The 21173-nt window shown below is 44.8% G+C and overlaps 1 protein-coding gene across 1 annotated transcript in view; it reads left to right on the forward strand.

Annotated features, from left to right (window-relative positions):
- The window catches only part of LOC126411125 (mRNA export factor Gle1), a 125016-nt gene that overhangs the window by 13411 nt on the left and 90432 nt on the right, over positions 1-21173 (forward strand). Inside the window, exon 4 of the mRNA XM_050081340.1 lies at positions 11095-11261. Coding sequence (XP_049937297.1) covers positions 11095-11261 — 167 coding nt within the window. The remainder of the gene's footprint in view (positions 1-11094; positions 11262-21173) is intronic.

Genomic DNA, 21173 nt, shown 5'->3' on the forward strand with positions numbered 1-21173 from the left:
GAAGGTTCACTCCCTTCTCAGGTTTCTTCTAGTGGGAAAGACTACATCCGCCAGTGGCTGAAGAGCCCAAAAGCAGCTGGTCGTAGGGCTTCATGTTCGTCCTCAGTCCCAGAGACCGAGCCAGTGAAGTCCTCCCAGCCAGGGAAACCCAAGGAAATTGCGGTGGCACCCACACCACCGCTACCTACAAGCTCTGTGGCTGAGGATGGGGTGGAGATTTTGGTGTCCGCTGAGCACCTAGTTCTCGCCAGACCCTCAGACACAATGGATATAGACTGGTCAGGCAATAAATTGGTGGAAGCAGGTGACTCTGAGGCGTAAACTGCCTCATAGAATGTTCCATGCCTTCCCAGTCTCACAGTGTCATCCTCCAGTGGAATTGCAGCGGTTTTTTCCATCGCTTGGCTGATCTACGGCAACTGGTAAGCTTTACACCTACTATCTGCATTGCTGTCCAGGAAACCTGGTTCCCAACAATGCGGACCCCTGCCCTCTGCTGCTGCGAGGGATATTACAGGAACTGTAGCGACTATAATCGAATGTCAGATGGAGTTTGCGTTGATGTCCTAAACTCGGTTTGTAGTGAACATATGCCCCTTCAAACCCCTCTTGAAGCTGTGGATGTCAGAATAAGGATGACACAGGAAATAACTGTCTGCAGTGTATATCTTCCTCCAGATGGTGCAGTACCCCTGAATGTATTAGCTGCACTGATTGATCAACTCCCTAAACCTTTCCTACTTCTGGGAGATTTTAATGCCCATAACCCCTTGTGGGGTGGTACCATGCTTACTGGCCGAGACAGAGATGTCGAAACGTTACTTTCACAATTCGATTTCTGTCTCTTAAATACTGGGGCCGCCACACATTTCAGTGTGGCTCATGGTAGTTACTCAGCCATTGATTTATCAATTTGCAGCCCAGGCCTTCTCCCATCTATCCACTGGAGAGCACATGATGACCTCTGTGGTAGTGACCACTTCCCCATCTTCCTGTCACTGCCCCAGCATAGGCACACGGGCGCCTGCCCAGATGGGCTTTGAACAAGGCGGACTGGGGAACTTTCACCTTTGCTGTCACCACTGAATCTTCCCCACACAGTAACTTCAATGTGATGGTTGAGCAGGTGACTAGCGCAATTGTTTCTGCGACAGAAAATGTGATCCCATACTCTTTAGAGTGCTCGAGGTGTAAGGCAGACCCTTGGTGGTTGCCGGAAGTTGCTGAAGCAATTGAGGAGTGTTGGTGAGCTCTACGGCGGCATAAGCAGCACCCTTCCCTGGAGCACCTCATAGCCTTTAAACGGCTCTGTGCCAATGTTCGCTACCTTATCAAACAACAGAAGAAGGAGTGTTGGGAGAGATAAGTCTCCACCATTGGGTGCCACATGTCACCTTCCCAAGTCCGGGCAAAGATCAGATGTCTTTTCGGGTACCAGGCCCCAACAGCTGTTCCCGGTGTTACCATAGATGTCGAGTTTTGTACCGACGCAAATGCGATTGCTGAGCATTTTTCTGAGCACTTTGCTCTAGCCTCTGCGTCGGAGAATTACCCCCAGCCTTTTGCACACTCAAACGGCTGCTGGAAGGGAATGTCCTCTCATTCACTGCACGCTGCAGTGAATCGTATAACGCCCCATTTACAGAATGAGAGCTCCTCAGTGCCCTTGCACATTGCCCCAACACAGTTCCTGGGCCTGATTGCATCCACAGCCAGACGATTAAACATCTCTCATCTGACTACAAGCGACATCTTCTCGTCGTCTTCCACCGGCTCTGGTGCGATGGCATCTTTCCATTGCAATGGTGGGAGAGCACCATCATTCCGGTGCTCAAACCTGGTATAAACCTACTTGATGTGGATAGCTATTGGCCCGTCAGCCTCACCAACGTTCTTTGTAAGCTACTGGAACGTATGGTATGTCAATGGTTGGGTTGGGTCCTGGAGTCACATGGCTTGCTGGCTCCATGTCAGGGCGGCTCTACCACTGATAATCTTTTGTCCATAGAGTCTGCCATCCGAACAGCCTTTACCAGATGGCAACACCTGATTGTGGTCTTTTTTGACTTATGTAAAGCTTATAGCAAGACTTGGCGACAACGTATCCTTGCCACATTGTATGAGTGGGGTCTCTGGGGACCACTCCCGATTTTTATCCAAAACTTCCTGTCACTCCGTACTTTCCGTGTCCAACTTGGTGACTCCCATAGTTCCATCAATGTCCAGGAGAATGGAGTACCGCAGGTGTGTGTCTGTTTTTAGTGGCCATTAACAGTGTAGCAGCAGCTGTCAGGCCCTCCGTCTCACCTTCTCTGTATGCAGACAACTTCTGCATTTCATACTGCTTCTCCAGTACTGTTGTTGTCGAGCAGTGCCTCCAGGGAGCCATCCACGAGGCACTGTCATGGGCTCTAGCCCACAGCTTCCAGTTTTCAGCCCAAAAGTCATGTGGCATGCACTGCTGTCGGTGTCGTACCATTCATCCGGAACCCGCACTTTACCTTAATGACGATCCACTCACTGTAGAGGAGGCATATCAATTCCTAGGAGTGGTTTTCAACGCTCAATTGACTTGGCTCCCTAATCTTTGTCAGCTTAAGCAGAAGTGCTGGCAGCACCTCAATGCTCTCTGTTCCCTGAGCAACACCAATTGGGGTGCAGATCACTGTACACTGCTGCAGCTCTACAGAACCCTTGTCCAATAGTGAATTGACTATGGGAGTGTGGTTTATGATTTGGTAGCGCCTTCAGCATTACATTTACTCAACCCTGTGCACCACTGTGGGGTTCGATTAGCAACAGTAGCTTTTAGGACGAGTTTGGTGACCAGCGTACTGGTGGAGGCTGGTGTCCCTCCACTGCAGATCAGATGTGCGCAAGTGCTTGCCAGTTACGCAGCACACATTCGCAGTTCTCCAGAGCATCCGAATTATCGTCTCCTTTTCCCGCCCGTGGCAGTCCATCTCCCAGATCGGGGTTAAAAATTGTGGTTCGCGTGCAGTCCCTTCTCTCCGAACTGGAGTCCTTCCCTTTACCAACTCTACTTGCAGTCTGTTTACGTATGCCTCCATGGTGTACACCTCGGCAGCAGCTTCATCTGGATCTTTTGCATGACCCTAAGGACTCCGTTAACCCCGCCGCTCTCCGCTGTCACTTCCTCTCAATTCTTGACGTGTTCCGGGGCTCTGAAGCAGTTTACACTGATGGCTCAGTGGCTGATGGTCACGTAGGCTTTGCATAGGTTCATGGAGGACATATTGAGCAGCACTCCTTGCCAGTTGGCTGCAGTGTTTTCACTGCAGAGCTGGCAGCCATATCTTGTTCTCTTGAGTATATCCGCTCATACCCTGGCGAGTCATTTCTCCTGTGTACTGACTCATTGAGCAGCCTACAAGCCATCTACCAGTGCTACCCTCACCACCCTTTGGTAGCGTCCATTCTGGAGTCCATCTATGCCCTGGAACAGTCCCACCGTTCCGTGGTGTTTGTGAGGACCCCAGGACAAGTCAGTATCCCTGGCAATGACCTTGCTGACAGGCTGGCCAAACAGGTGACACAGAAACTGCTTCTGGAGATAGGAATCTCCGAAGCTGACCTGCAGTCTGTCTTACACCGCAGGGTCTTCCGGCTTTGGGAGATGAAATGGTATAACATCAAGCACAACGAACTGCGTGTCATTACGGAGACTATGAATGTGTGGAAGTCTACCATGCAGGCCTCTCACAGGGAATCAGTTGTCCTCTGTCGGCTCCACATTGGCCATACATGGCTAATGCATGGTTATCTACTCCACCATGATGACCCACCTCAGTGTTGCTGTGGCTCTCAAATGACAGTCGTCCACCTCTTGCTGGACTGCCCACTTTTAGCCACTCTGCGGCAGACTTTTAACTTTCCCAGCACCCTGCCTTCAGTGTTGGCCGACAATGCCTCCACAGCAGCTTTTGTTTTACTTTTTATGTGTGAGAGTGGATTTTATCCTCTTATGTAGGTTTTAGTGCATGTCCTTTGTCCCTCTGTGTCCTCCACCCTAGTGCTTTTAGGGTGGAGGTTTTAATGTGTTGCAGAGTGGCTGGTTTTCCCTTTTTATTCTTGTGGTTGGCCAGCCACTATAATCTCCTTTCATGTTTTACTCTCTTCTGTTTCTAGATCTCTGTGTTGTTTTCTTGTCCTCTTTTGTTCCTTTTAGTGTTCGTTGCCTTCCCTTCGTTCTTGTGGCTTTTCCTTTCTCTCCGTTTTGTGTTATGTGTTTCGTCCATTTTATTCTCACACTTGTGGCATTGTTTTATTAGGAACAAGGGACCAATGACATCGTAGTTTTGTCCCTTCTTCTGCGTTTAAACCAACCAACTATCATCTACAAATGATCTTAAAGAGCTTCCAACTTTTTGTTCTAGATCATTTATATACATTGTAAACAGCAGTAGTCCTACCACACTTGCTTGGATACTCGGGTTCGTAGATGATCCTCATTTCCTATAGAAGGCTAGCAGTAGTAGTGAAAACTGGTGGCCTTGCTTCTGGGGTGCATGCATAACTTAACATTTCCAATACCACACCCAGGACTGATCAGCATCATCTGGTTTGGAGGTGGGTGGAGGCTCTCAGCTGGAGGCTCTGTCAAGGCTGGGATGGCCTTGGCTGCAGATTTCTGAGCATGCGTTTTGGGATGGAGATCTGTATGGATTCTCCTTCATAGATCAAGAGTACACTAGTTTTTGATAGCAGCAACGTAAATTTGATGTTTACTTGTTTTTATTTTTTATGACTTCATGAAATTTCAGTGCCCTCTGATGAACAGTTGAGTCCATAGACAAAGGCTGAATTTGGATCACAAAAAAGTACAGACACAGATGATGAAACCCAAAGTAGAAAGCTCTGAACATTTACTTGGATGTGGAATATATACTGTGCTTATGGCAATAGACAAGAAATAGTATGTCTAGCAATCTTGAAATTCAGTCCAAGTACAAACTTACATGGTGCAAGTAACTGGCTCAGGTGCCTTCATCTGACATGAAACTTGAGCTTATTCCAGCTTATCAAATGTTCTAATAACTTCCAGGAATGTAGCCAGACAATGTCAGTGACAACCCTCACTAGCAAGACAAGTGATCACTATAATTTTTATGGCACAAATGGAAAAGAGAGCACTGTGCTTGGGGATTTAAACTCTCAGTGCATGGGCTATGCCAGCAGGGAAGTGAAAGCAAGTGTATGCTGAAAGACAATGCGCACTGTTAACAGCTAATACCACTGAACAACTAGCAGTGACCAATGTTGGCTTTTATAATGTAACATTAATTAAAAGTTGGAGAGTACGTAACAGTAACTCTAACCCTCTGTTGTTAGACCAGGGAGAGTGGGGGATTCCAAGCAGAATTTAAGCAATAATCTCTGTATCCAGAATGAGATTTTTACTCTGCAGTTCGAGTTTCGGTCCGGTACACAGTTTTAGTCTGCCAGGAAGTTTCTATAATCTCTGTATCTGTGCTTAAGGTCACTTGCTAGTTTAAACTCAACAGCTTCCTTAGTAACACTATACCATCATAATAACTGAAAATGCATATCGTAGTCTCTTGGTTCTTATGTATGTTTCATTGGATAGTAGGTACCAAGGCAACATTCTGCAATCATAGAGTTACTTGGTTGCTATAAGCATGTGTTGTACTTACACACTAAACAGTGGTCCACTGTGTTACAGATGGTCTGACGAATGTCTGAAATGCCACAACTGTGGGGCTGTGTTTAGAAGATCAGGTCACCCAGATGTCAACCGTTTATGTTAACGTGTTGTTGTAGCTGGTCCTGAAAGCTCTTTGAGTATCATCAGTTATCATCTGATGTGGGAAAGCAATGATTTCCACCAGAATTGTAATCTTCTGGGCTGACTTGTTAAAATATACTCATGTCTTGAGATATCACGACAAAAAGAAGTCACATGAGCTTAGATAAGGGGAGTGAGGAAGCCAGTGAAGGTTGCCATATCTGGAAATAAGGTGGCCTGCAAATGAACCTGTAAGACAGCCATTGTTTTACGAGTTGTATGTGTAGTTGAATAGTTTTTGTTGAAACCATACTGTCCACATTGCCCATCTCTGATGCTGAAGTTCTGAGAGCAAGAAGGTGGCTCTGTCAAGGCTGGGATGGCCTTGGCTGCAGATTTCTGAGCATGCATTTTGGGATGGAGATCTGTATGGGTTCTCCTTCACCATTAAACATTATATTATGATCTGAATTAACAGTCATACTAATGTTGATTTTCTCAAAGTAGTACAGGACAATAATTCCCTTCTTCCCAACTGCCCACCATAGTGTTAATAATCAACAATGGAAAATCCAGGATAATATGTAACAATATTATGAGAAGGAAAGTTGCTGTTCACCGTATAGCGGAGGTGCTGAGTCACAGATAGGCACAATGAAAAGATTTTTACACTTTCGGCCAGTGGCCTTTGTCAACAATTGACATATGTGTGTGCGTGCGCCGTTCACGTGGGCATGCCGACGTGCCCCCCCCCCCCCCCACACAGTTTTTTTGTGTGTGTGTGTGTGTGTGTGTGTGTGTGTGTGTGTGTGTCAATTGTTGTTTAAGTGTGAACATCTTTTTGTTGTGCCTATCTGCGACTCAGCTTCTCCGCTATATGGTGAGTAGTATGGTGAGTAGCAACTTTTCTTCTCATAATATAGTCTTAATAGAGTTAGTTTTGGGCTGTGTGAAAAGGACTTGTAACATCAGAGGTTTCATGTTATACCAGTACCGACAATTTTGTTTGTTAACAAACCCATTTAAATGAAGATTACCTTCATTACTCATGAGAAAAATCATATTTTCATGATTGACAATAGTTTCAAGCACTGTTTGCACAAAAAAAGTCTTCATAATCACATTCACTAAGTAACTGACATACTTGAATTTTGTATGGAAGGTATGAAATCTTTGTGCAGAATCCTTGGCACTCCCTAAACATACAGCACATGAGCAAACTGACCATTTAGGGTCCTGGAATGCAGATACCTTAAACTGCTGGATGCTTTCGGCCTGTGAGACAGGGCTAGGTGGTTTTTTGTTCATTCCAGAGGTAGTTGTGTTGAAGTTTTCAACACATCCCAAAGTGATGTTGCTGTCTGGAACAGGTCAACAGACCATTATATTAAAATGGGTGTGAAAATGACATTGTTTCTCTGTCACAGATGCATAGTTTATGAAAAATTGGCACGAGAGCAAATGTATGACTCTCCACATTCCACAACATTGCTAAAACTAAACTTCCCACTCCAACAGACTATGGCCAACCCCCACCCAACACTATGAGGCCATTTGCTTGACTGTACTATCCAATACAAAAACACACGGTTTCCATGATGGATCCGTATTACTTGTGTAAGACAAAAAAGCTATGGGCTTAGGCATCACCTGATATTCTCTTCACTGATCCAATTGGTCAATAGTACATGTGTGATCTGTTTCCCACTATATCTGTTCAGGTGAAAGGTAACTCGGAGGTGGGCTAAGTCAGCTGACATGTGCCGAATGGTGATAACTACCATCCTGTAGATACAATGGCCTCTTGTAAATGGCGTGTACCTTCACACTTCCTACTAACCAGCTCATCAAGGAATTTAAGGAAACTATCCTTTTCTACCTCTCTAGTGAAGCAAATATATGGTTGGATTGAATGGAGATGTTGTAAAACAGTGCAAATTTTCACTACTGTGAGGTCAAGTATAAAAGTATTGTCTGCATATCTTAAAAAGCATCCATATTTCAGTGCTAGCAATTCCAAGGCACATTCCTCAAAACTTTCCTTTAAAAAATGGCAACAGTATGTAACAAAGATCTCCACATCATAAAATAATCTGCTGCTTGCAGAACTGATCATTTAATAAAAAATAAGTAGAAGTTGCTACATGTCGAAACAGGATACTTAATTTTCAGGAAACATTCCTCACACACAAAGAAAAGATGTTATGTGGGCATGTGTCCGGAAACGCTTAATTTCCATGTTAGAGCTCATTTTAGTTTCATTAGTATGTACTGTACTTCCTCGATTCACCGCCAGTTGGCCCAGTTGAAGGAAGGTAATGTTGACTTCGATGCTTGTGTTGACATGCGACTCATTGCTCTGCAGTACTAGTATCAAGCACATCAGTACGTAGCATCAACAGGTTAGTGTTCATCATGAACGTGGTTTTGCAGTCAGTGCAATGTTTACAAATTCGGAGTTGGCAGATGCCCATTTGATGTATGGATTAGCATGGGGCAATAGCTGTGCCGCAGTACGTTTGTATCGAGACAGATTTCCAGAATGAAGGTGTCCCGACAGGAAGACGTTCGACACAATTGATCGGGGTCTTGGGGAGCATGGAACATTCCAGCCTATGTCTCGCGACTGGGGAAGACCTAGAACAATGAGGACACCTGCAATGGACGAGGCAATTCTTCGTGCAGTTTACGATAACCCTAATGTCAGCGTCAGAGAAGTTGCTGTTGTACAAGGTAACGTTGACCACGTCACTGTATGGAGAGTGCTGTGGGAGAACCAGTTGTTTCCGTACCATGTACAGTGTGTGCAGGCACTATCAGCAGCTGATTGGCCTCCACGGGTACACTTCTGCGAATGGTTCATCCAACAATGTGTCAATCCTCATTTCAGTGCAAATGTTCTCTTTACGGATGAGGCTTCATTCCAAGGTGATCAAATTGTAAATTTTCACAATCAACATGTGTGAGCTGACGAGAATCCGCACGCAATTGTGCAATCACGTCATCAGCACAGATTTTCTGTGAACGTTTGGGCAGGCATTGTTGGTGATGTCTTGATTGGGCCCCATGTTCTTCCACCTACGCTCAATGGAGCACGTTATCATGATTTCATACCGGATACTCTACCTGTGCTGCTAGAACATGTGCCTTTACAAGTACGACACAACATGTGGTTCATGCACGATGGAGCCCTGCACATTTCAGTCGAAGTGTTCGTACAATTCTCAACAACAGATTCGGTGACCGACGGATTGGTAGAGGCGGACCAATTCCATAGCCTGCACGCTCTCCTGACCTCAACCCTCTTGACTTTCATTTATGGGGGCATTTGAAAGCTCTTGTCTACGCAACCCCGGTACCAAATGTAGAGACTCTTCGTGCTCGTATTGTGGACAGCTGTGATACAATACGCCATTCTCCAGGGCTGCATCAGCGCATCAGGGATTCCATGCGACGGAGGTTGGATGCATGTATCCTCGCTAACGGAGGACATTTTGAACATTTCCTGTAACAAAGTGTTTGAAATCACGCTGGTACATTCTGTTGCTGTGTGTTTCCATTCCATGATTAATGTGATTTGAAGAGAAGTAATAAAATGAGCTCTAACATGAATAGTAAGTGTTTCTGGACACATGTCCACATAACATATTTTCTTTCTTTGTGTGTGAGGAATGTTTCCTGAAAGTTTGGCCGTACCTTTTGTAACACCATGTATTGGTTAGACCATCAGGACTGTGGAGGACCAGCATATGGAATATCAGCATCACACACACCTACACCAGCCAAAATTGCAGTAGTAGAACATTGTTTCTGTACTGGTAATCCAGTGGAATATGACAACACAGACATAATGGTGTGCACTTCCAGTTATTGGGGTGGTGGTGTTAAGGAAGGTGTTGAGGTCAAACTAGCAAGTGGCCTTATTGAGACGGATGTTTATGCTTAAGTTCTCCTTGGAATTCCACACTGCCTGTTCAAAGAAAGAAACAGACAGTGCTACTTGCTCACCCATTGTTCATTTCGCTATCAGTAATGTGTTACTCAGTCACCATTGGCTGGATGGTAGTGCTAGTTGTTTACAGTGTGTATTGTCTTTCTGCATTTGCCGTGTTTTGTTTGTGTGTTGGCATTGCCCCATCCACTGAGTGTGTTTACTTGTTGAAGTATTGAGGTTGTTGAGGATGTTATCTGATTGTATTCCCATAAGTTATTTGAGTCATCAGAAATTACTTAGCCTTACTCTGCTACAATGATTATGGATCTATTCAAAAGTACCAGCACTTTGTACTGAAGTGCCCCAATCGTGCAGTGGCAGTAGGAGGAGTCTTTAACTTACCAAGTATAAAGTAGGAAGTGTATGCATTCACTGCCATTATAACAAACAGGAAGTCTTGCAAAGTTTGAAGGATTGTTCTTGTTCTCCACAAACATAAATGATCTGTCAGATATGGTGGGCAGCAAACTGAGATTGTTCACTGATGACACTGTTGGTTCATTATTGGCTGGTGATTTAAGATGGTTTGGACATAATTTCTGCTTTGATGATGACTCACAGCTTCCTTTAAAAGCGGTTACATGCAAGTTAATGCAGATGGTTGGAGAAACAGTCTTGTAATGCTGAAACACAGCTTCATAGTATGCTGTTTGACTTAGTCACATTGATTAAATATGTAGGCATACTATTGCAAAACAAGATGAAAAGAATGAGCACTTGAGGTCAGTTGTAAAGAAGGTGAATAGTCAGTCTTGGTTATTGAGAGAGTTCTGGGAATGTGTACTGCACCCTTAAAGAAGACCTAGTTCAGAATACTTGTGCAACATATTTTTGGCCACTGCTGAATTGTTTGGGATTACTACCAAGTAGGATTAAAGGAAGACATTGATGCAAATCAGAAACATGAAACGAGAATCTTACAGAACTGCTTCGTGAGCAAGATGGAAATCATTTTTTGCAAAATGCTAGTGTGGAAATTTAGAAAACTTACAGTTTCAACAGACTGCAGAGCCCTTCTACTACCACCATGAATGTTTGTCTCCAGTTAGAGCCATAAGGACAAAATAAGGGAGATAAGGGATTTTGGAAAGGGGGCTTAGATGCAATTATTTTTCCTTTGTTCCATTTGTGAGTAGAACAGGAAAGTAAAAAGATTAACTGTGGATCAAAGTACCTTCTGTCATGCTCAGTGCAGTGGCTTGCAGGAAATATAAGTTCGGTGAATGTAGGAACAGAACACATTACACCAAATTGATCAGTTACATTACATTAATTACTGTAAATTTAATAATCACATTGTTTATCTTCTGATTTGGCTATCTTCATATTTCAGAGGATTCAAGAAAGGAACCTGTTAATAAAGAAGGCTGAACAAGAGGAAGCTGCAGCAAAAGAAGAACAGAAACGAAAGTTGAAAGAGAAACAGGAATGCTTGAACAAAATGTATTCACATCAAGTTGGGTTCAGAGATACGTACCAGCAAATGATTGATGTATTCAAGTATGTTGCTATATAGTTTCAGGAATGTAAATGTTATTTCCATTTATATTTCACTTGTCACTGTTTGGTTACGAACGTAGTTTAATTGTTCTACCATGCTTAATACAGCACTATGGTTTTAGGCTCAACTTCAGTTTTAACTATACCTAAAATTTTTGAAAACATAGTCAGTGATCTTAAAATTTGTTAAAATTAAAATTTAAAACAGTCTTGATCGCAATTTATTATTATTATTATTATTATTATTATTATTATTATTGGAGTGAGTGACCGGTTTCGACTCTTTCATAATCACCTTCAGACTCCACAGCGGTGGATGGACACTGCCAGATGAGTTCCGTTGACCCCCAATGCTCGTGTAACTGCTCAAAGCAATTACACGGGCACGTCTGGCAGTGTCCATCAACCACTCTGGAGACTGAAGATGACTCTATGAAAGAGTCGGAACCGGTCACTCACTCCAATAATATGACTGTTTTAAACTTTAATTTTAACTTTACTTGTTACTTTCACAGATAGTCAATAGGGAAAGGATGGCTGTTAGTAAAATGACTGCAAATCACTCTTATCTTATGTGTTGATTTCAAGAGATGTTTTTGGGAGGAAGTAACTCTTTGCCAGAGCCTTTTTAGAACCTTATTTTTTCAGAATTTTAAATTTTTTATCTCTCTTTGATCCAGTTACTCGGAAAGTGAATATTTCTTTGGTATGTTACAGAAACAAGTCAAGGGACCTAAATATTAGTTACTATTACAGACTACTGGCTAATTTTCTCCTTAATTGTTGATGTGCGTGTATCACGTAATTTTGCTTTTAGCGGTCAAACCAGCGATGTTATTGTGTGGAGTGGCAACGGTATTCCAAAACACAGAGCTCTTTTTTTAAAAAAAAAAAAAAAAAAAATCACAGCAGCAGCTCCCCTCAGGGGGCTCAGCATTTAGTTGCCAGGTACGGGGCTTGGCGACCCTGGGATCCCTGAGCTGGGGACTGGGAAGCACCACCAGTCCTCAATACCGTAAGCTCTGAGCGTGCTTCAGCGACCACCGTAAGGCGTGACGGTGGAACGTTGTACGGTACAAAGCCTGGGGATCTTGGCTTAACTGTCTGGGTCGCGAGGATGGTATAAACCTCTATAAAAAAAAAACCTCAATCTCAAGGTGTGCTGCGTGCCGAGGAGACACATGGCTGTTGAGGTAGAACAGTTGCTAGCGGGCGACCTCTGGGGAACCTGCCGTCCTCCGTTTGTATTAGGCTTACCCAGGCAAGTGGGGCTCTGTCTGGGTGGACATTCCTTCCCCTAGATGCTCGTGGGACCACCATGAAACGAAATATGAATAATGCACAAGCACGAGTCTCTAAGAAAGGAAAGTTCAATGCTTTACAGTATGACCCCCAATTGTTCCCTTCCCTGTCCACACCAGGGGAGGAACGGTGATCTAAATTACCTGGTGAGACGTATTCTCCTCGATTTCTGTTGCAGCCGAACAGATGGGGACTCATTTCTGACCACAAAGCCTCAGTTTTTTGTAGAAACTTTAGAGGACAAGTTTGGAGAAGTTGAGGGCATGTCTAAAATGAGGTCTGGAGCAGTCCTCATACAGACAGCATCCCCAGCACAGTCACGGGCATTGCTTGCTTGTGACAAGCTCGGTGGTGTTGCAGTCTCCATTACGCCTCATAAGAGCCTCAATATGGTTCAGGGACTTATTTTTCATCGTGACCTGTTGTTGCAGTCTGACGACGAGCTCCGTGCAAATCTGGAACGCTGTGGTGTCCACTTTGTACGAAGTGTCTTCAGGGGACCTAAAGATAGTAGGGTCACCACTGGTGCCTTCATCTTGTCTTTCGAGGGAGACACTCTGCCTGAGAAAGTTACGGTGATGATATATCGATGTGATGTTAAGCCTTACGTCCCTCCTCCCATGCGCTGCTTTAAGTGCTGGAGGTTTGGGCATATGTCATCAAGATGTGACGTCAACCCTACCTGTCGGGATTGTGGACGTGCCTCCCACCCCAACGTCCCGTGTTCGCCGCCCCTGTTTGTGTCAACTGTGGACAGAACCATTCACCTTGCTCGTCAGACTGCGCGGTTTATCAAAAATAACGGAAAATTATGGAGTATAAGACCTTGGACAGGCTCGCTCACACAGAGGCTAAACGCAAGTACAACCGACTTTACCCTGTGCGCATTTCATCGACGTTTGCTGCAGCAGCTTTGATGTCGCCATCCCTGGCGACGAGCCCCCAAGCTCAGCTGCTTTTTGTGGGCCCTCCAGCCCAGCCGTCTATTCCTGCCCCCCAGGTAGTTGGGGGAACACCCTCTTCCATTGCTCCCCTGTTATCAACATCGGTAGTAACAACCCCTCCTTCTTTGGGGACTTCAGTCCTCACCTCTGAGCCGGAGAAGTGCCTTCCTCGTCCAGCTCCCCTCGTTCAGAACGAATTGCTTAGTGCCCTCCCTTCCACAGTTACTGCCCCTCCAGATGTCAGCCAGTGGCTGAAAAAGCCACCAACTGAGGGCCGTAGGGCTTCCAGGTCTTCCTCGGTCCGTGAGACTGGGTCGGAAAAGCCCACCCAGCCTGATAAACTGAAGGACAAATGGGACCCTACCAAAAAGAAGAAAAAGCAAAAGGAGAGGGACATAGAGACAGAAAAGTTCACCACTGCACCTGAAGACGATGTGGAGCATCTAGCGTCCCCTCAGGAGCTAGATGTTGCTTGACCTGCAGCTCCTATGGAAGTTGATCAGGCTACTTCGCAATTGGTGGTGGCGAGCGCTTCTAAGGCGTAACCTATCCCCCGTGGTTTTTTCCACCATCTTGCTGAGTTGAAACAGCTTTTGTGCCGCTTCCCTGCCACTTGTCCGGCCCTACAGGAAACCTGGTTTCCTGTTCGGCAGACCCCCTCCCTCTGTGGCTTCCGGGGTTACTATAAGAACCGCGTAGAATACAATAGGGTGTCTGGTGGTGTCTGTGTTTATGTTCTTGCCCCTGTTCCCCACTTCACACGGCTGTCGAGGCTGTGGCTGTTAGAATCCGGACAGGAATGGAGCTTACCATCTGTTCCCTCTACCTTCCCCTGGATAAGGTTGTCCCTCTTGCCAACCTAGCAGCTTTGTTCGCCCATCTCCCCCCCGCCATTCCTCCTTTTGGGGGACTTTAATGCCCACCACCCTTTATGGGGTGGGGCCCAGATCTCGGGCCAGGGTAGGAACGTTGAGGCTCTCTTGGCACAGCAGGAAATTTGCCTCCTTAACACTGGTGCTCCCACATACTTCAGCCTGACTCATGGCACATACTCGGCCATTGACCTCTCTCTTAGTAGCCCAGGTCTTCTTCTTCCATACCTCAGTTGGAGGATCCATGATGACCTCTGTGGTAGCAACCACTTTCCTATCCTAGTTTCTCTTCTTCAATCCCAACCCTCTGACCAGCTGCTCCGATGGTCTCTTCGTGGAGCTGATTGGGCAGCCTACATCTCAGCTACTATGGCCATCTCTCCGCTTCCTGGTGACATTGGTTTGGCGGTGGATGAGGTCACTATGGCCATTGTTTCTGCTGCCGAGGCAACTGTCCCGTGCTCTTCCAGTACCCTAAGGCGTAAGTCAGTCCCTTGGTGGACACCAGAGATTGCAGAAGCTATCCGGGACCACCGGCGAGCCCTGCAACGACTCTGGCAGCATCCTTCCTTAGAGAATCTGGTTGCCTTCAGACAGCTGCAGGCCCGGGCTCGGCTGTTAATCCAGCGGAGCAAACGGGACTGCTAGGAACGATATGTTGCCACCATAGGTTCTCGCACTTCCCCATCTCGGGTGTGGTCGCAGGTTTTTGCGCATTTTTGGCTTTCGCCCTCATGCATCTGTCCCTTGCCTTTCTCTTCGGGGTACACTTTGTACTGACCCAATCGCCATCGCTGAACAACTGGCAGAGTACTTCGCTCGTATTTCCGCGACAGCAGGCTACAGCGCAGAATTCCACACCATTAAAGAGCAGGCTGAACATATGCAGTTATAGTTTTGTACGCACTGTTTAGTGAATGGGAGTTCCAAAGTGCCATTACAGCTTGCCCCGATACCTCTCCAGGTCCAGACCGAATTCACAACCAGTTTCTTCGCCATCTCTCAGCGCACTGTCAGGGTGAATTACTCGCCCTGTTTAACCTCATCTGGATGGAGGGAGTTGTGCCAACTCGTTGGCAGGATAGCATTACCATCCCAGTGCTGAAACCTGGTGCAGATCCGCTGGTGGTTGATAGCTATCGCCGTATCAGCCTTACCAATGTTATGTGCAAACTCCTGGAACGGATGGTGAGTCGGCGGCTCATGTGGATCCTCGAAGCTCGGGGCCTCCTAGCCCAGCAACAGATGGGCTTCCGTCAGGGCCGCTCAGTGATTGACAATTTAATCTCACTAGAGTCGGCTATTCATACAGCTTTTACTCAGCGAGAACATCTAGTTGCTGTTTTCTTTTATCTTCGGAAGTCGTACGATACCACCTGGCGCCATCGTATCATTGCTACGCTGCACGAATGGGGCTTACGAGGTCCACTTCTGATTTTTGTATGGAATTTTCTCTCCAATCGCTCCTTTCGGGTCAGAGTTGGCACATATTTTAGCTCTGCTCATATTCAGGAGAATGGTGCCACGCAGGGCTCGGTTCTCAGTGTTCCCCTCTTTTTGGTGGCAATTAATGGTGTTGCAGCTGCGGTGGGCTCATCGATCTGTTCCTCTCTATATGCCAATGACGTTTGTCTTTATTACAGTTCCCCAAGCATCAGTGTCGCTGAATGGCGGCTGCAGGGAGCAGCACATTTTTGGGCATCCAACCATGGTTTTCAGTTCTCAGTTTCTAAAACCCGAGTGATGCATTTCTGTCGCCGTTGAACAGTCTAATTCCATCCAGAGCTCTACCTTGCCAATGAACTCCTTCGTAATGAGGAGACTCATTGCTTCCTTGGGATGCTGTTTGATGTTCAGTTCACTTGGACTCCTCATCTTCGCGAGCTTAAACAACGGTGCTAGCGGCACCTCAACATCCTTCGCTGCCTCAGCCAAACCGTTTGGGGGGCTGCAAGAACAACCCTCCAACAGCTCTATAAGGCCTTAATCAAGTTCTGTCTCGACTATGGGAGTGTGGTGTACAACTCAGCAGCACCTTCAATGTTGCAGATCCTCGACCCGATTCTTCATTGTGGCGTCAGACTGGCGACAGGTGCCTTCTGCACTAGTCTGGTGACTAGCCTTCTTGTAGAAGCTGGAATCCCTTGCCTACGATTCCACCAACAACAGTTGCTTGCGTCGTACATCGCCCGCGTCCATGCCTCACCCGACCACCCAAACTGCGGGCTCCTTTTTCCATCTTCTGCACTCCCCTCCCCACGACGGCGGCCTAGGTCTGGTTTCCCGATCGCGGTCTGCGTTGGTTCCCTTCTCTCGTCACTAGAGTCCTTTCCCCTTCCTCCATCCCTCCGGCCCTCTTCTTCTACCCCTCCTTGGTCCCTCCCTCGCTTGTGGCTTTGCTTGGATTTGTCCTGCGACTCCAAGTCCTCCGTTCCACCTGCCAGTCTTCGTCTACAATTCCTGGCTCTTCTTGTCTCATTTCACGATGCAGATATAGTTTGCACCGGTGGTTCTGTGGTCGATGGATGCACTGAGTTTGCTTTCATCCACGGCGACTATGTTGAGCAGCATTCCCTGCCTTGTGGGAGCAGTGTTTTCACTGCGGAGCTGGTTGCTCTTTATCGTGCACTCGCTCACCTTTCCTCCTGCCCTGGGGAGTCATTTGTCATATGCAGTGACTTCCTGAGTGGATTGCAAGCACTCAACCAGTGTTTCTCTCGGGACCATTTGGTGCACGGTATTCAAGATGCTGTTTCTGCTCTCGCTGAGTGCAGTTGTTCAGCGACATTTGTGTGGACCCCAGGCCACATCAGCATTCCAGGAAACGAACATGTCGATCGGTTGGCCAAGCAGGCCACCACTTCGCCACCCCTGGAGCTTGGTCTCGTGGAAAGAGACCTCCGGTCAGCCCTACATCCCAAGGTTCGTGATGTCCGGAGCTCTCAATGGTCTGTCTTGAACATGCCAAATAAGCTCCGCATGGTCAAGTCGTCCACAGCCGTATAGAACTCATCCTTGAGGGGCACGTGTAGGGACTCAGTTGTTCTCTGCCGTCTCCGAATCGGTCATACGCGGTTGACCCACAGCTATCTCCTTCATCGTGAGAACCCGCCCAAGTGTCGCTGTGACGCAGGGCTGACAGTGGTCCATCTTCTGATGGACTACCCACTTTTAGCCCCCTTGCGGCAGTCCTTTAATTTACCAGCTGCATTTCCTTTAATTCTCGGTGACGATACCTCTATATCTGACTCAGTTTTACGTTTTATCCGTGCATCTGGGTTTTATAACTCGCTCTAGTGTGGGCACTCTCGCATGATTTCTCAGGCTACACCCACTCCAGCGACTTTTAATTGTGACGTGGATACCAAAATAGTGTCTTTTATGGTAAAAAGTTGTGTTGGTACCTCTATCAATGCTTTCCAGCTGGAGGTTCTTTGTTTGTAGTTGAGTGGTTGACCTTTTACCTGATCCATCAACCACTGTAGTCTGTTTTACTCTAGTCAACTATTTGCTCTGCTCCTTTTAAGTGTCCTCTATTTTGTGTTACTGTGGTGTTCATTTTAACTCTGTACCTCTTGGTGTTCCCTCCCTCTGGGTGCAGAGGTTATGCTTTTACTCTATAGGCCTTTTACAAGTATGTCTGTTTTTAACTAGGGACTGATGACCTCAATGTTTAGCCCCCATCAGACCCAAAAACAAACCAACCAACCAAAAGCAGCAACTCTTGTCTAACTTTACTTTGCCATGCCCAACCATTTTTTAAAACTGAATCCACTCAGCCTGAAAAAAATAATGCATCTGATTGATTTTGTTGCTAGTATGTGAAGAAACTAAATTTGCTGCTAGAATGTGAAGTGTATTAGGAGATACTTTTCAGAGATCAATTTTTTATTATTCATATTGCATTTCACTAATAAATGCTGTATTTCATGAATATCAAGGCACATTCTCAGATATTAAATATTTTCTAGTACCACATTTTTCCTTTCTTCAAAATAAAACCAGTTTATAGTGGGCAAATTTAATTATGTTCTTTAACAAGTAATACTACATAGGCTCGTAATGAAAATAACAGTAAATGCTTTTTTCTTTTATTTCAAATCAAACTATCACAACAAGGCAAAAAGACAATTACGAGCCCACATTGCTTAAGAAATTGGGGATAAAAATGGTTGCTATCTCCTAATTGAAAGGTCAGCTTTTCTATTTTAAATAGAAAACACAAACTTCTTTCACCTACAACCATGGCGCAGCATGAGCAGTATAATAATTCTCTTCCCACTTTTATCTGTCACATTTGCTTCACAGCTGCCACACAAAACAATATAACAAAAATGACCTCTAATCAAAGGTGTCACTTTTCCCCTCACCAAATAAAATTTAACTTTTCCACTTCAGGTGTGATCTGTCTACTATAATATCATCCCAAAATTACACTACATAAATTAATCAACCCAGATGCTACCCACTCAAACTTGGGATGGATCAAGCATTGTACCTTAAACACTACAAATGTATGGCTCTCACTGGATACTAGTCGTCACACAGTAGGCAACTCCAACTTTTAACTACAGCAAATAGGACAATGATTCAGTCCCCTTACAACAGTACAGCATAATGTGCTAATAGGTGTTAGTTAATTCATGATTTATATAGTATTTTAATCCAGATTTGCTTCTGTCAGGAGTTACAGTAGCTGGCTCTTTATTGTCCTCCAGATACCACTACCTCTGTAGCTGACCAGCGTGGGTCTCCTGTCTGTGACAAGATGTCACTCTGTATACATTGAAATAGATAACAATTCTCTCTTAAACATTCATCATTATTATAAACAGCATTTACTATTTGTCAGTATATGCTTCGATGTATACTATGTTTGGCGCGAAAAAATTCTGTGTCAAATAAACAGAGGCTTGTGTACTGTTTCCATTGTAATGAACAACAATGGTTCTTCACGCCTATAAATGTGCAGTACTTCACATTTATTTATGTTGAGTCAACTGCCACTCCCTGCACGAGAAGTAGGTACTTCACAGGGCTTCCTGCATTATGCTTCAATTTTCTGGGATATAGATATTCTTAAAAATGACAGCGTTATCTGTGAATGGCCTCATGAAGGTTCCAGTATTATTAACCAAGTCATCTATGTAATGGGTGTCTCTCCTAAGAGTCATCAGGCACATTTTATCTTGTGTTTGACAGATGCTTGTAATTTAGTTTTTGCATTGTGTAGCTGGAGTCAGCCCAAACAATTAATGCTCGTCACTTCTTTCGTGCAACATCCAGTGTTAACAAAGTATTGGTGTGTCCATTATTTTAAAATCAGAATTATACGAGCCTGTCTGATAGAGCACTATGAAATTAGACTATACTGATATTTGTTTTATCAGTATGTATAAACAGGGACAGTAAAACATGAAGAATAAACAGTAATCCAGCAATGACTCAGTAGCACTTCACGCTAGGCAGTAGCATTCTGTGCAGGCCAGCAAGGTGGCGTTGTTGCTGCTTGTGCACTGTTTATTCTTGGAGTTTTAATGTTCCTGTTAATACATATCGATAAAACAAATATTGCACTAGACTAATCTCCCATCGAATGGGAACATAAGTTTCTGCTTTAAAAGTACACAAACAATGGAAAATTCAAGATTTTATATTATGAAAGGGAAAGTTGTTACTCACCATATAATGCAGCAATTCATCATTTCCACTATATGCTATAAAAATAATTTTTTTGTAATGGAAATAAACCGACACCTTACATCAACACTGGGTGTCGCACGAAAGACGTGATGAGCACTATTTGTTTGGGGTGACCTCAGCTACACCATGCAAAAACAAAATTGCAAATACCTGCTGAAAAACCAGAGAAAATCTGCCTGATGATTCTTAGGAGAGACACACTGTATATCATGAACACTAATTGTCATATAACACACTTTTCGGGTAAGTCCAGAGTTTTTGTCCAGTTAAGAATGAGTTACTGAGTTTTATCTGATAGGAAATCCCGAATCCAACCACATATTCTGCCACCTATTCTTTAAACTCATTTCATTAACTAAGCGACTGTGTGGAACTGTATGAAATGCTTGCCAAAACTTGGGGAAAACTTCATCAGTCTGGATATTGCTGACCACTGTCATTTAGATCTTGTGGGAAAACAGGACATGGAAAATTTTGCAACATCAGTGTTTTTGGAATTCCTGTAGATCATGCACAGGGGAGTTTTCGTTACCAAACTATTAATTTAACATGTGTACACAATTCGGGAAATGTGGTAGCAAATGAATTATTTCCCACAGGCTAACTAAAGCATTCAAAATGCAGTTGACAAAAACATTTTATTGATGAAGTTTTCAATGTATTAACCAAGTGAACACGGGTGAAAGCCCAAAACCCATCTTGATATAAATAAAATTTATATAAAAACCGTCTTTATGCTGCATTTCTTTGATTAAAGTTCTTCAGGCCCTGTTTCCTCACTTTAGACACCTTTTTCATTCCATCGTGCAGCATTTCATGACAAATAAAGTTCTCGTTCGCAGATGTAATGGAAACATTATCTGTACATAGGCCATTAAAACTGAACTGAACTGCACTGGTCACCTGTTAATCAGATTACAAGGCAGGCCTGTGTGGGGAATCTGCAACTTTTGAGGAGGAGTAAATGCCATGCAAGATGTGGGGTTTTCCCAAGGACAACAGAAGATTAAAGCAATGCATTCTTCAGCTGCTCCCTGTGCTAAACTATTCACCAGACAAAAAAACCCATAGCTCAGGAATTTTTAGTATTC

Source organism: Schistocerca serialis, chromosome 1 (genome assembly GCF_023864345.2).
Source record: "Schistocerca serialis cubense isolate TAMUIC-IGC-003099 chromosome 1, iqSchSeri2.2, whole genome shotgun sequence".
Classification (NCBI taxonomy): Eukaryota; Metazoa; Arthropoda; class Insecta; order Orthoptera; family Acrididae; genus Schistocerca; species Schistocerca serialis.